Source organism: Oncorhynchus masou, chromosome 16, assembly GCF_036934945.1.
Source record: "Oncorhynchus masou masou isolate Uvic2021 chromosome 16, UVic_Omas_1.1, whole genome shotgun sequence".
Classification (NCBI taxonomy): domain Eukaryota; kingdom Metazoa; phylum Chordata; class Actinopteri; order Salmoniformes; family Salmonidae; genus Oncorhynchus; species Oncorhynchus masou.
This window is the reverse complement of record NC_088227.1, coordinates 32,088,294-32,102,367: the sequence shown is the minus strand read 5'-3', so window position 1 is coordinate 32,102,367 and position 14,074 is coordinate 32,088,294. Positions and strand designations below refer to the sequence as shown.

General features: G+C 43.4%; 1 protein-coding gene across 8 annotated transcripts in view; it reads right to left on the bottom strand.

The window, feature by feature from the left end:
• The window catches only part of LOC135557841 (serine/threonine-protein kinase MRCK alpha-like), a 113,534-nt gene that overhangs the window by 48,230 nt on the left and 51,230 nt on the right, over positions 1-14,074 (bottom strand). For all 8 annotated transcript variants that reach the window (XM_064991495.1, XM_064991501.1, XM_064991500.1 and 5 more), the window contains 7 exons: positions 10,023-10,116; positions 5,218-5,418; positions 2,564-2,702; positions 2,238-2,347; positions 1,999-2,078; positions 449-615; positions 179-307 (listed from right to left, as the gene is read on the bottom strand). In XM_064991495.1, coding sequence (XP_064847567.1) covers positions 179-307; positions 449-615; positions 1,999-2,078; positions 2,238-2,347; positions 2,564-2,702; positions 5,218-5,418; positions 10,023-10,116 — 920 coding nt within the window. The remainder of the gene's footprint in view (positions 1-178; positions 308-448; positions 616-1,998; positions 2,079-2,237; positions 2,348-2,563; positions 2,703-5,217; positions 5,419-10,022; positions 10,117-14,074) is intronic.

Genomic DNA, 14,074 nt, shown 5'->3' with positions numbered 1-14,074 from the left:
TCTGTTTATCTCTCAATGTATTTCAGTCCTACTCTATCATATACTTGGCTATGCATGTAAATGCTGACCTGGCTGGAATGTGTTTGTGTTCTACTACACAGCAGTAAACCTTTACAGTAGAACGTTTGTCTTCTACTACCCAGCAGTAAACCTTTACAGTGAAATGTTGAATGTTCACCTGCAATCTTTTTCTTGAGGATGTCAATCTCAGTCTTCAGACTCCTGATCTCCACCTCCTTGTTAGAGGGGACGGGTGCTGGTCCTTCTCCTGACGCGTGCTGCAGGGCCTGGACTGTCTGGGTGGACTCTGGAACACAACATACAGGGAGAGGATGAGAAGGAGAGGAGAGGGGAAGGAGAGGAGAGGAAAGGAGAGTGAGAGGAGAGGAAAGGGGGAGGAGAGGAGAGGAAAGGAGAGGGGGAGGAGGAGAGGTGTGAGTGCGTGTACCTTGCAGCTTGCGGCTGAGCTCTGTCTTCTCCTGCTCCAGGCGTCGTATCCTCCTCTCGTAGGCCTCTGTGGCCAGACTCTCCTCCAGACTGCGCTGGACACATACATCCATCTGTGTCTGACTGCTACCACCTGCCTCCCTCAGACAGCCCCGATCAGACAGGGTACTGGAGGGGAGAGATATGGAAGAGGGGGGAGAGATATGGAAGAGGGGGGAGAGATATGGAAGAGGGGGAGAGATAAGGAAGAGATATGGAAGAGGGGGAGAGATATGGAAGAGGGGGAGAGATATGGAAGAGGGGGAGAGATATGGAAGAGGGGGAGAGATATGGAAGAGGGGGAGAGATATGGAAGAGGGGGAGAGATATGGAAGAGGGGGAGAGATATGAAAGAGGGGGAGAGATATGAAAGAGGGGGAGAGATATGAAAGAGGGGGAGAGATATGAAAGAGGGGGAGAGATTTGAAAGAGGGGGAGATATGAAAGAGGGGGCGATATGAAAGAGGGGGAGAGATAGGGAAGAGGGGGAGCGATAGGGAAGAGGGGGAGAGATAGGGAAGAGGGGGAGAGATAGGGAAGAGGGGGAGAGATAGGGAAGAGGGGGAGAGATATGGAAGAGGGGGAGAGATAGGGAAGAGGGGGAGAGATATGGAAGAGGGGGAGAGATAGGGAAGAGGGGGGAGAGATATGAAAGAGGGGGGAGAGATAGGGAAGAGGGGGGAGAGATATGGAAGAGGGGGGAGAGATAGGGAAGAGGGGGGAGAGATAGGGAAGAGAAAGAGATGCATTCCATATTAGAGACACATATTTACCTCAGAATAGACAGACCCCCAAAGAATTTGAAAACAAATCCAATTTTGACAAACTCCCATTTCTATTGGCAGCAAGATTTGTGGCCTGTTGCCACAAGAAAAGGGCAACCAGGCAACTTTTGTTTATTATCCATTTCACTTGCTTTGGCAATGTTTATCTTGGCCAGGTCACAGTTGTACGTGAGAACTTGTTCTCAACTGGCCTACCTGGTTAAATAAAGGTGAAATAAATAAATACAAATAAACATGTTTCCCATGCCAAAAAAAGCCCCTTATATTGACATTGAACTTAAAGAGAGAGAGGGGAAAGGGAGAGAGGAGAGAGAGAGAGGAGAGGGGAGAGAGAGCGCAACCACCATTCGCCTTCAGGCTAAGATAAACAATTAGACCATTCAATGCTTTCTCAACGGTGGAAACTGAGTGCTCATGGAAGTGTGGCTGAGGTTAGATCAGTCGCTCTGGATAAGAGCGTCTGCCAAATGACTTAAATGTAAATGTAAATGTAGATCAGATGATAGAGAAGTAGGAGTGAAGTAGACTGGTCCCAGATCTGATTGTGCTGTATAGCCTATCCTCATTGTTATGCCAAACATGACAATGACCATAGGAGTTGGCAAGACGGCACAAACAGATCTGGGACCAGGTTAAGATGTATTTTTCTGTATGCTGTATGTACTGACGAAGATGTGGAAGTTCATTTGGAAACTAAAACGGGGGTTGTCGCTTAGCGACCACTCACCATTTACTGGTGTAGGTGAAACCTACGAAGGGCAGGTGGTGTCCAGAGAAGGCCGTGTGTGAGGGAGGGGGCATCGTCTCCTGAAATAACACAAAACGTATTTTAGATCACGTCACCCGTGACAACATTACAAACAGATGAAAGAGATGGACAGATAAAAGATGGAAACAGAGAGAGACTGAAAGATGAGAGTAAGAGAGTCTAAGTCTTGATGTAGTCCCATAGAGAAAGACACTTACTGAGTTCTTGAGACAGTCGTCGTCCACGTCAAAGTTAGAGGTGTCTGTGGGGCTGCTGACCTCTGGGATGTAGGGGGCCTCGCACGTACGGATGTTGTCCCAGTCAATGCCTGAAAGGAATGACATTAAACATGATATGACTGGTAAACTGTGATCATGGTTTGTTATTGTAACGATTCCCATACCAACGTCTACTGTCCAGCCCAACTTCAACACCAATTAACAAGATAAGAGGTCATCTAAATCAACTCCTGGAAATGACACCAGAGAATAATTGACAGACAAACCCTAGCACGCACACACGGTTTTAAAACGTCAGGCCCTACCAGAGAAGAAGGGGTGGGATTTGAAGTCGTCGATGCCGTTCTGGCCCAGGCGGTGCTCCCGGCTGCAGACGAGGCGTCGGATCAGGTCTTTGGCGTCTTCGGACACGTCCGTCATCTGCAGGGGGAACTGGAAACGCTCCTGGGCACCCGGCGGAGGGGAAGAGGAGAGGGAAAGGAGTCTGAATAATGACGATACCCTACGTCACAAATGGTTCCCTATTGCTTATTTACGGCACTACTTTTGACCATTTGGGATGCAGCCTAGATATACTGTTTACGTCCAGTTTGGTCAAATATTTGTATTTCTAATTTATTTTTTACTCATAACACAACGGTCCCCTGTTGCAGTCGACAACGGAATGGTTCCATACTGTTGGCAGAATAATCTTCACACACATTGTTTCACATTTCATGTATTTGTGTACATAGCCCCTGACAAAGACATGTAAAAAATAAATACAAATGGTATATGGCCCATGCATGTTTATCCTGTTGCAGTCGAATGCAGTACGGTTCTAGCCAACATTTAATGGTTTAATGTGCACACAAGGCATTTGTTCAGCAAATATGGCTGGGTGCACTAGATGGCATAGTTGAAAGGTGATGGGAAGGGGGAGAGTTATGAAGGTAGAACGGTGTGGTTTGGAGTCAGGATGGCTGAAGTATGAACAGACCTGGGGTTGTACAGTTCATTCGGAAAGTATTCAGACCCCTTGACCTTTTCCACATTTTGTTAGGTTACAGCCTTGTTCTAAAATTGATTACATTGTTCTCTCAATTGACACACGATACCCCATAATGACAAAGCAAAAATCGTTTTTTTGCAATTTTTGCTAATTAATTACAATATAACCTGAAATATCATATTCACATAAGTATTCAGATCCTTTACTCAGTGCTTTGTTGAAGCACCTATGGCAGCGATTACAGCATTGAGTCTTCTTGGGTATGACTCTACAAGCTTGGCACACCTGTATTTGGGGAGTTTCTCCCATTCTCCTCTGCAGATCCTCTCAAGCTCTGTCAGTTTGGATGGGGAGCGTCTCGGCACAACTATTTTCAGGTCTCTCCAGAGATGTTAGATCGGGTTCAAGTCTAGACTCCTGCATTGTCCTGGCTGTGTGCTTAGGGTCATTGTCCTGTTGGACGGTGAACCTTCACCCCAGTCCGAGGTCCTTAGCACTCTGGAGCAGGTTTTCATCAAGGATCTTGCTGTACTTTGCTCCTCACATCTTTGCCTCGATCCTGACTAGTCTCCCAGTCCCTGTCGCTGAAAAACATCCCCACAGCATGATGCTGCCACCACCATGCCTCACTGTAGGTATGGTGATAGGTTTCATCCAGATATGACGCTTGGTATTCAGGCCAAAGAGTTCAATCTTGGTTTCATCAGACCAGAGAATCCTGTTTCTTATGGTCAGAGTCATAAACGCCTGATTGGTGGAGGGCTGCAGAGATGGTGTCCTTCTGGAAGGTTCTCCCATCTCTACAGAAGAACTCTGTAGCTCTGTCAGTGACCATCGGCTTCTTAGTCACCTCCCTGAACAAGGCCCTTCTCCCCTGATTGTTAAGATTGGCCGGGCGGTTCCAAACTTCTTTCATTTCAGAATGATGGAGTCCACTGTGTTATTAAGGTCTTTCAATGCAGCAGACATTTTTTGGTACCCTTCCCCAGATCTGAGCTCAATTTTGAGTCTCAAAGCAAAGGGTCTGAATACGTATGTAAATAAGGTATTTCTGTTTGTTATTTTTAATAAAAACTGCTCAAATGTAAAAAAAAACAAACAAAAAAAAAAAACGTTTCACTTTGTCATGAGGTATTGTGTGTAGATTGACACGTTTTACTTAACAGATTTCATGATATAGCAGTTATGTAATAAAATGTGGAAAAAGTCAAGGGGTATGAATACTTTCCAAATGCACTGTATGTATCAATTCTCTCAGAGTATTCCTCTTAGCAGTGCTGATCTAGGATCAGGCCCATTTAATCTAATTTCTATGATCTAAAAAGCTTAACAGATCCTAGATCAGCACTCCTACTCTAAAAAGCTTGATACATTCAGCCCTTGAACAGAACATACTCAAACTTTAACAACTAACACTCAGACCCGTTCCCAAATCAACCCTAGCCCCTACCTATGTACTTGTGGAGATCTAAGAGAAATCTACAAGTGCATAGGTGGTAGGGAATAGGGGTCCATTTGGGACTGGGCAATCAGACTCCAAAAAGAAACACTCACAGCAGCCCCTAACTCCTCCTGTCGGTCGATGGAAAGGAACAAGAAGAAAAGGGGAGGAGGAGTCAGAAAGAATAAAACTATGTATAGAAAAGTACTTCAGCCTAACACCAAAGAGCCCAACGCCACCTAAACAATCACGCTCGTCTTGAACCATTGAATAAAAGATGTGTTTTAGTACAGTAGGTACAATGTCATTACCGGTGAGCCTTAACCTGCCTGACAGTCTCAAAAAAAGAGGACCACAATGGAAATGGGCTGTACAACTTTTTGGGTGGTCCTCTAGGATTTTCAATGCATTGTATAGGCTACACGTGTGGTAGAGCTGTGGTTTTGAATGGTCAAATAAGTCAAATGATACACCCCAGGGTAGCTACAGTCAACCTCCTCTGTCCAGTCTTACCACCCCCCTCTCACCTTGTGGTTCATGATCTTGCCGTAGGTCTCCACTAGTGACTCGGCGTAGAAGGGGGTTTCCCCGTACAGCATCTCGTACATGCAGACCCCCAGGGACCACCAGTCACACTCTGGACCGTACTTCCCCTTCCCATCCTCCATCGCCTGCAGGATCTCCGGAGAGATGTAGTCCGGGGTCCCCACGGCAACTGACGACTGGACCTGAGGGAGACCAGGCACAGATGAATGGATTAGTGAGTGGATGGATAGAGGCATAGACGCATCGATGGTTCGATGGATGGCTTGGGGGACAAACCATAGAAATAATATCATACTTTGTTTAAGGCATACTGTGTGATTCTGGCAGTTAGGCCTAAGCCAATTTTCCACTTGCCCAGAGTCAGGCGAACTTGTGAATACCATTTTTATGTCTCTGCGTGCAGTATGAAGGAAGTCTTTCGCGAGCCAATGCTAACTAGCATTAGTCCAATGACTAGAAGTCTACAGGTATGACAAGATACGCATAGCATTGGCTCGTGAATCTACCTCTAACTTCCTTCAAACTGCACAAATCCTTTTAATGTTAGAGAAATAATCTGTAATCTGGTGTTGTTAATTGCGCGTCTACAGTGTGTTTGGAGTCAAATATGTCCACCAAACCTAAACAAGGCCATGCCATAGAGTACACACTAAATAAATCAAACTTCCCTGAGACTAGGCCAAAGAAGCACCAGTCACCGCAGCTTTCGAGAGGCGGATCCTCTCAGGTCTCAACTTATTCATCAAAGCCACATAGCCAACCACCTCGGAGCAGCTTAATTAGCGGAAGAGTCTTAACCACAGGCACAGCCATGAAATCAGACACAGAGAAGGCCTAAAGGGGCTTCAGCCAAACGGGAGGCCTAGAGGGGCCCAGGGTTTGATGGGGTGGCGGTTGGTGGTTTTTGGAGGTGTTTGGGTTGTGTGCAAAGAAAAGATAAAAAATATGGAGAGAGAAAGAGAGAGTGTTTGGACACAACTACTCATTCCAGAGTTTCTTTATTTTTCTTCTTCTTTATTTTGACTATTTTCTACATGGTAGAATAATAGTGAAGACATCAAAACTATGAAATAACAAAAAAAAGCTAGAATATTTATATAATTTGTAGATTTGGATAGAAAACACTCTGAAGTTTCTAAAACTGTTTGAATGATGTCTGCGAGTATAACAGAACTCATATGGCCGGCAAAACCCTGAGAAAAAATCCAACCAGGAAGTGGGAAATTTGAGGCTTGTAGTTTTCAACTCTTGGCCTATCAAATACACAGTGTCTATGGGGTCATATTGTACTTCCTAAGGCTTCCCACTAGATGTCAACAGTCTTTAGAACGTTGATTGATGCTTCTACTGTGAAGTGGGGGCGAATGAGAGGGGAATGAGTCAGAGGTCTGCCAGAGAGCCATGAGCTCAGTCTTGCGCGTTCAAGTGATAGTTAGCTCTGTTCCATTGCAATTCTACAGACAAAGGAATTGTCCGGTTGGAACATTATTGAAGATTTATGTTAAAAACATTCTAAAGATTGATTCTATACATCGTTTGACATGTTTCTATGGACTGTAATGGAACTTTTTGACTTTGTCTGCTGCTAGTGACCGCGCGTCATGAGTTTGGCTTGTGTACTGAACAAGCTTTCAAAATGGAAGTATTTGGACAGAAATGATGGAGATTATCGATCAAAACAAACATTTATTGTGGAACTGGGATTTCTGGGAGTGCATTCTGATGAAGATCAAAGGTAAGTGAATATTTATAATGCTATTTATGACTTGTGTTGACTACACAACATGGCGGATATCTGTTTGGGTTGTTTTGGTCTCTGAGTGCCGTACTCAGATTATTGCATGGTGTGCTTTTTATGTTGTTGTTTTTTTTTTTAAATCTGACACAGCGGTTGCATTAAGGAGAAGTGTATCTAAAATTCCATGCATAACACTTGTATCTTTTAGCAATGTTTATTATGAGTATTTCTGTAAATTGATGTGGCTCTCTGCAAAATCACCGGATGTTTTGAAACTACTGAACATAACGCGCCAATGTAAACTCAGATTTTTGTATATAAATATGAACTTTACCGAACAAAACATACACGTATTGTGTGACATGAAGTCCTATGAGTGTCATCTGATGAATATCATCAAAGGTTAGGGATTAATTTTATCTATATTTCTGCGCTTTGTGACTCCTCTCTTTGGCTGGAAAAATCCTCTCTTTGACTGTGTTTTTCTGTGACTTGGCTCTGACCTAACATAATAGTTTGGTTTGCTTTCGTCGTAAATCCTTTTTGAAATCGGACACGGTGGCTGGATTTACAACAGGTGTATCTTTAAAATGGTGTAAAATACAGGCATTTTTGAGGGATTTTAATTATGGGATTTCTGTTGTTTTGAATTTGGCGCCCTGCAGTTTCACTGGCTGTTGACGAGGTGGAGCGCTACCATACCACGTACCCTAGAGGTGTTCAAATTCACTGTATCACAATTCCAGTGGGTCAGACATTTACATACACTAAGTTGACTGTGCCTTTAAACAGCTTGGAAAATTCCAGAAAATTATGTAATGGCGTTAGAAGCTTCTGATAGGCTAATTGACATAATTTGTGTCAACTGGGAGGTGTACCTGTGGATGTATTGCAAAGCCTACCTTCAAACTCAGTGCCTCTTTGCTTGACATCATGGGAAAATCAATAAATCAGCAAATTGTAGACCTCCACAAGGCTGGTTCATCCTTTGGAGCAATTTCCAAACGCCTGATTGTACAGATGAACGTGGTACCAACAATAGTACGCAAGTATAAACACCATGGGACCACACAGCCGTAAAACCGCTCAAGAAGAAGACGCGTTCTGTCTCCTAGAGATGAACTTACTTTGGTGCGAAAAGTGCAAATCATTCCCAGAACAACAGCAAAAGACCTTGTGAAGATGCTGGAGGAAACAGGTAAAAAAGTATCTATATCCACAGTGAAACAAGTCCTATATCAACATAACCTGAAAGGCCGCTCAGCAAGGAAGAAACCACTGCTCCAAAACCGCCATAAAAAAGCCAGACTACGGTTTGCAACTGCACATGGGGGCGAAGATCATACTATTTTGAGAAATATCCTCTGGTCTGATGAAACAAAAATAGAATTGTTTGGCCATAATGACCATCAATATGTTTGGAGGAAAAAGGGGGAGGCTTGCAAACCGAAGAACATCATTCCAATCGTGAAGCACGGGGGTGGCAGCATCATGTTGTGGGAGTGCTTTGTTGCAGGAGGGACTGGTGCACTGCACAAAATAGATGGCATCATGGCGGAGAAAAATTATGTGGATATATTGAAGCAACATCTCAAGACATCCGTCAGGAAGTTAAAGCTTGGTCGCAAATGAGTCTTCCAAATGGACAATGACCCCAAGCATACTTCCAAAGTTGTGACAAACTGGCTTAAGGACAACAAAGTCAAGGTATTGGAGTGGCCATCACAAAGCCCTGACCTCAATCCTATAGAAAATGTGTGGGCAGAACTGGAAAAGCATGTGTGAGCAAGGAGGCCTACAAACCTGACTCCGTTACACTAGCTCGGTCAGGAGGAATGGGACACAATTCCCCCAAGGGAATTTGGAAGGCTCCACAAAACATTTGACCCAAGTTAAACAATTTAAAAGGCAATGCTACCAAATGCTAATTGAGTGCGTGTAAACTTCTGACCCACTGGGAAAATGGTGAAAGAAATAAAGCCGGAAAGAAATAATTCTCTCTACTATTATTCTGACATTTCACATTCTTAAAATAAAGTGGTTATCCTAACTGACCTAAGACCAAGAATTTACACTACGATTAAATGTCAGGAATTGTGAAAACCTGTTTAAATGTATTTGGCAAAGATGTCTGTAAACTTACGACTTCAACTGTATGTATATACTGTTTTCTATTCTACTGTATCTTAGTCTATGCCACTCCAACATTGCTCATCAAATATTTATACATTCTTAATACCATTCCTTTACTTTAGATGTGTGTATTTTTGTGAAATTGTTAGATATTACTTGTTAGATATTACTGCACTGTTGGAGGTAGAAACACACGCATTTCGCTACACCCGCAATAACATCTGCTAAATATGTCCATGTGACCAATACAATTTTATTTGATGTGTGGTTCCTACAGTGAAGCATGGAGGTGGTGTGATGGTGCTGTGCTGGTGACACGGTTGGTGATTTATTTACAATTCAAGGAACACTTAACCAGCATAGCTACCACATCATTCTGTAGGGTTACACCATCCCCTCTGGTTTACTCTTAGTGGGACTATCATTTGTTTTTCTACAGGACAATGACCCAAAACAAACCTCCAGGCTGTGTAAGGGCTTTTTGACCAAGAAGGAGAGTGATGGAGTGCTGCATCAGATAACCTGGCCTCCACAATCAACCAATTGAGATGGTTTGGGATGAGTTGGATAGCAGAGTGAAGGAAAGCAGCCAACAAGTGCTCAGCATATGTGGGAACTCCAAGAGTGTTGGAAAAGCATTCCAGGTGACTACCTCATGAAGCTGGTTGAGAAAATGCCAAGAGTGTACAAAGCTGTAATCAAGGCAAAGGGTGGCTACTTTGAAGAATCTAAAATATTACATATATTTTTTTATGTTTTAACACTTTTCTGGTTACTACATGATTCCATGTGTGTCATTTCATAGTTTTGATGTCGTCACTATTATTATACAATGTAGAAAATAGTAAAAATAAAGAAAAACCCTTGAATGAGTAGGTGTCCAAACTTTTGACTGGTACATGTCGGCCTACTCACCGTGCCGTCCTCCATGAGTTTGAGGCAGGAACCAAAGTCAGCCAGGCGAATGTGACCGTTCATGTCCATCAAGATGTTGTCCGGCTTGATGTCCCTGAAGGTGACAGAAGACAGAGAGACCAAAGTAAATATACCGATGACTCTGAGAAAGAGAACTAGGAATGGAGGAAGAGTGCAATAAAATGAAAAACACAAATATCTCAGGAGGGGGAGACAGGGAGGGAGAGAGAGAGAGAATGAAAGAGCAAAAACCACTAACGCAGCACTAGTGAGTGTTTGGTGAGAGAGTGAAAAATAGATTTTGCTTCTGTAGAGAGAGAGAGAGAGAAAGTTTGTTTGCTCCTGGATGCCATTAGTCTCCCATCATTAAGTCTTGTGTTTATTTGGGCTGTTCGTTGCCCTTGCAGCCTCTACTGCCAATAGGGCAGACCCCTCACGAGGTTACCCCCCCCCCCACAAGGCAGACAGAGGCTCGGTTATTCTGTCCCAACCAGAACACCCTGTCCCAACCACTATTCTGATATTACATCCCACTTAATGCAGACAATGTCAAGCCCTTATCTTCACTAGTCTCCTCACCTATACACCATTGATACACAGTACAGTATAGCAACAATACACTAACATTACACTAACAGTATAGTAACAATACATCATCAACACTAACAGTATAGTAACAATACATCATCAACACTAACAGTATAGTAACAATACATCATCAACACTAACAGTATAGTAACAATACATCATCAATACACTAACATTACACAAACAGTATAGTAACAATACATCATCAATACACTAACATTACACAAACAGTATAGTAACAATACATCATCAATACACTAACATTACACAAACAGTATAGTAACAATACATCATCAACACTAACAGTATAGTAACAATACATCATCAATACACTAACATTACACAAACAGTATAGTAACAATACATCATCAATACACTAACATTACACAAACAGTATAGTAACAATACATCATCAATACACTAACAGTATAGTAACAATACATCATCAATACACTAACATTACACAAACAGTATAGTAACAATACATAATCAATACACTAAACAGTATAGGGTAGCCCAGTGGTTAGAGCGTTGGACTAGTAACCGGAAGGTTGCGAGTTCAAACCCCCGAGCTGACACGGTACAAATCTGTCATTCTGCCCCTGAACAGGCAGTTAACCCACTGTTCCTAGGCAGTCATTGAAAATAAGAATTTGTTCTTAACACTAACAGCATATTAATAAAAAAATCAATACACTTACAATAGACCAATATACTAACAGTATAGTAGCCATACATCAACAATACTATACTGTTAGTGTATTGATGATGTATGGTTACTATACTGTTAGTATATTGATCTATTGTTAGTGTATTGATTTTTTTTATTAATATGCTGTTAGTGTAACAATACATCATAAATACACTAACATTACACTAACAGTATAGTAACAATACACTAAGTATAGTAACAATAAATCAATACGCTAACCAATCAAAAGTAACAGTCAGTATCTTGTGTGGCCAGCTGCATTAAGTACTGCAGTGCATCTCCTCCTCATGGACAGACTAAACTCAGCATAAAAAGAAATGACCCTTTTTCAGGACCCGGTCTTTCAAAGACATTTCGTAAAAAATCAAAATAACTTCAAGATCTAAATTGTAAAGGGTTTAAACACTGTTTCCCATGCATATTTAATGAACCATAAACAATTAGTGAACATGCACCTGTGGAACAGTCATTAAGAAACTAACAGCTTATAAAAACTTAGGACACTAAAGAGGCCTTTATACTGACTCTGAAAAACACCAGAAGAAAGATGCCCAGGGTCCTTGCTCATCTGCGTGAACGTACCTTAGGCATGCTGCAAGGAGGCATGAGGACTGCAGATGTGGCCAGGGCAATAAATTGCAATGTCCGTACCGTGAGACGCCTAAGACAGTGCTACAGGGAGGCAGGACGGATAGCTGATCGTCCTCGCAGTGGCAGACCACGTGTAACAACACCTGCACAGGATTGGTACATACAAACATAACTGCGGGACAGGTACAGGATGGCAACAACAACTGCCCGAGTTACACCAGGAACGCGCAATCCCTCCATCAGTGCTCAGGCTGTCCGCAATAGGCTGAGAGAGGCTGGACTGAGGGCTTCTAGGCCTGTTGTAAGGCAGGTCCTCACCAGACATCACCGGCAGCAACGTCGCCTAAGGGCAGAAACCCACCGTCGCTGGACCAGACATGACTGGCAAAAAGTGCTCTTCACTGACGGGTCGAGGTTTTGTCTCATCAGGGGTGATGTTCGGATTCACAGTTCTCATCAAAAGAAAGAGCATTACACAGAGGCCTGTACTCTGGAGCGGGATCAATTTGGAGGTGGAGGGTCCGTCATGGTCTGGGGCGGTGTGTCACAGCATCATCGGACAGAGCTTGTTGTCATTGCAGGCAATCTCAACTCTATGCGTTACAGGGAAGACATCCTCCTCCATCACGTGGTACCCTTCCTGCAGGCTCATACTGACATGACCCTCCAGCATGATAATGCCACCAGCCACACTGCACATTCAATCCCATTGAGTACGTCTGGGACCTGTTGGATCGGAGGGTGAGGACTAGGGTCATTCCCCCCAGAAATGTCCGGGAACTTGCAGGTGCCTTGGTGGAAGAGTGGGGTAACATCTCACAGCAAGAACTGGCAAATCTGGTGCAGTCCATGAGGAGATGCACTGCAGTACTTCATGCAGCTGGTGGCCACACAAGATACTGACTGTTACTTTTGATTTTGACCCCCCCCCCCCCTTTGTTCAGGGACACATTATTCCAGTTCTGTTAGTCACATGTCTGTAGAACTTGTTCAGTTTATGTCTCAGCTGTTGAATATTTACATTATTTAAGTTTGCTGAAAATAAACGCAGTTGACAGTGAGAGGACGTCTATTTTCTTGCTGAGTTTATATTCAAGGGGGGTACCGGTACAGAGGTAATTGGGGTAATATGTACATGTTGGAAGAGTTATTAAAGTGGCTATGCATAGATAATAACAGAGAGTTGCAGCAGCGTAGAATGGGGGGGGGGGGGGGTAGCAATGCAAATAGTCTGTGTAGCCATTTGATTAGCTGTTCAGGAAACTTATGGCTTGGGGGTAGAAGCTGTTTAGAAGCCTCTTGGACCTAGATTTGGCGCTCCGGTACCGCTTGCCGTGCGGTAGCAGAGAGAACAGTCTATGACTAGAGTGGCTGGAGTCTGACCATTTTTAGGGGCTTCCTCTGACACAGCCTGGTTTAGAGGTCCTGAATGGCAGGAAGTTTGGCCCTGGTGATGTACTGGACCGTACGCACTATCCTCTGTAGTGCCTTGCGGTCGGAGGCTGAGCAGTTGCCATAACAGACAGTGAGGCAACCCATTAAGATGCTCTCGATGGTGCAGCTGTAAAACCTTTTGAGGATCTGAGGACGCATGCCAAATATTTTCAGTCTCCTGAGGGGGAATAGGTTTTGAGGTGCCCTCTTCATGACTGTCTTGGTGTGCTTGGACCATGTTAAGTCTCTGACCACCTCCCTATAGGCTGTCTCATCATTGTCGGTAATCAGGCCTACCACTGTTGTGTCATCAGAAAACATAATGATGGTGTTGGAGTCGTTTTTAGATCTACCATCTAAAAAAATAAATAACCAACCACAGGCCTTATCAACACATGATCGACACACAAATAAATATCAGGGTTGCTGAAACAAACCCCAGTGACACAAACACACATCAAATGCTGCGTCGTCTCATAGCGGAGTAGTTTTGGTGACAGGATTTTACACACCACTGTACTATGAGTTGTTGTGATTCATAGGCACTGCCAAATCAAATCGAGTAAGTACACACACACACTAACCCTGACTGTGTTGTCATGTGTTGCTGCCTTGCTATGTTTGTCTCTCTTTATGTAGTGTTGTCTCTTGTCGTGATGAGTGTTTTTTAATATATGTATATTTTATTTTTTATTTTTAATCCCAGCCCCCGTCCCCGCAGGAGGCC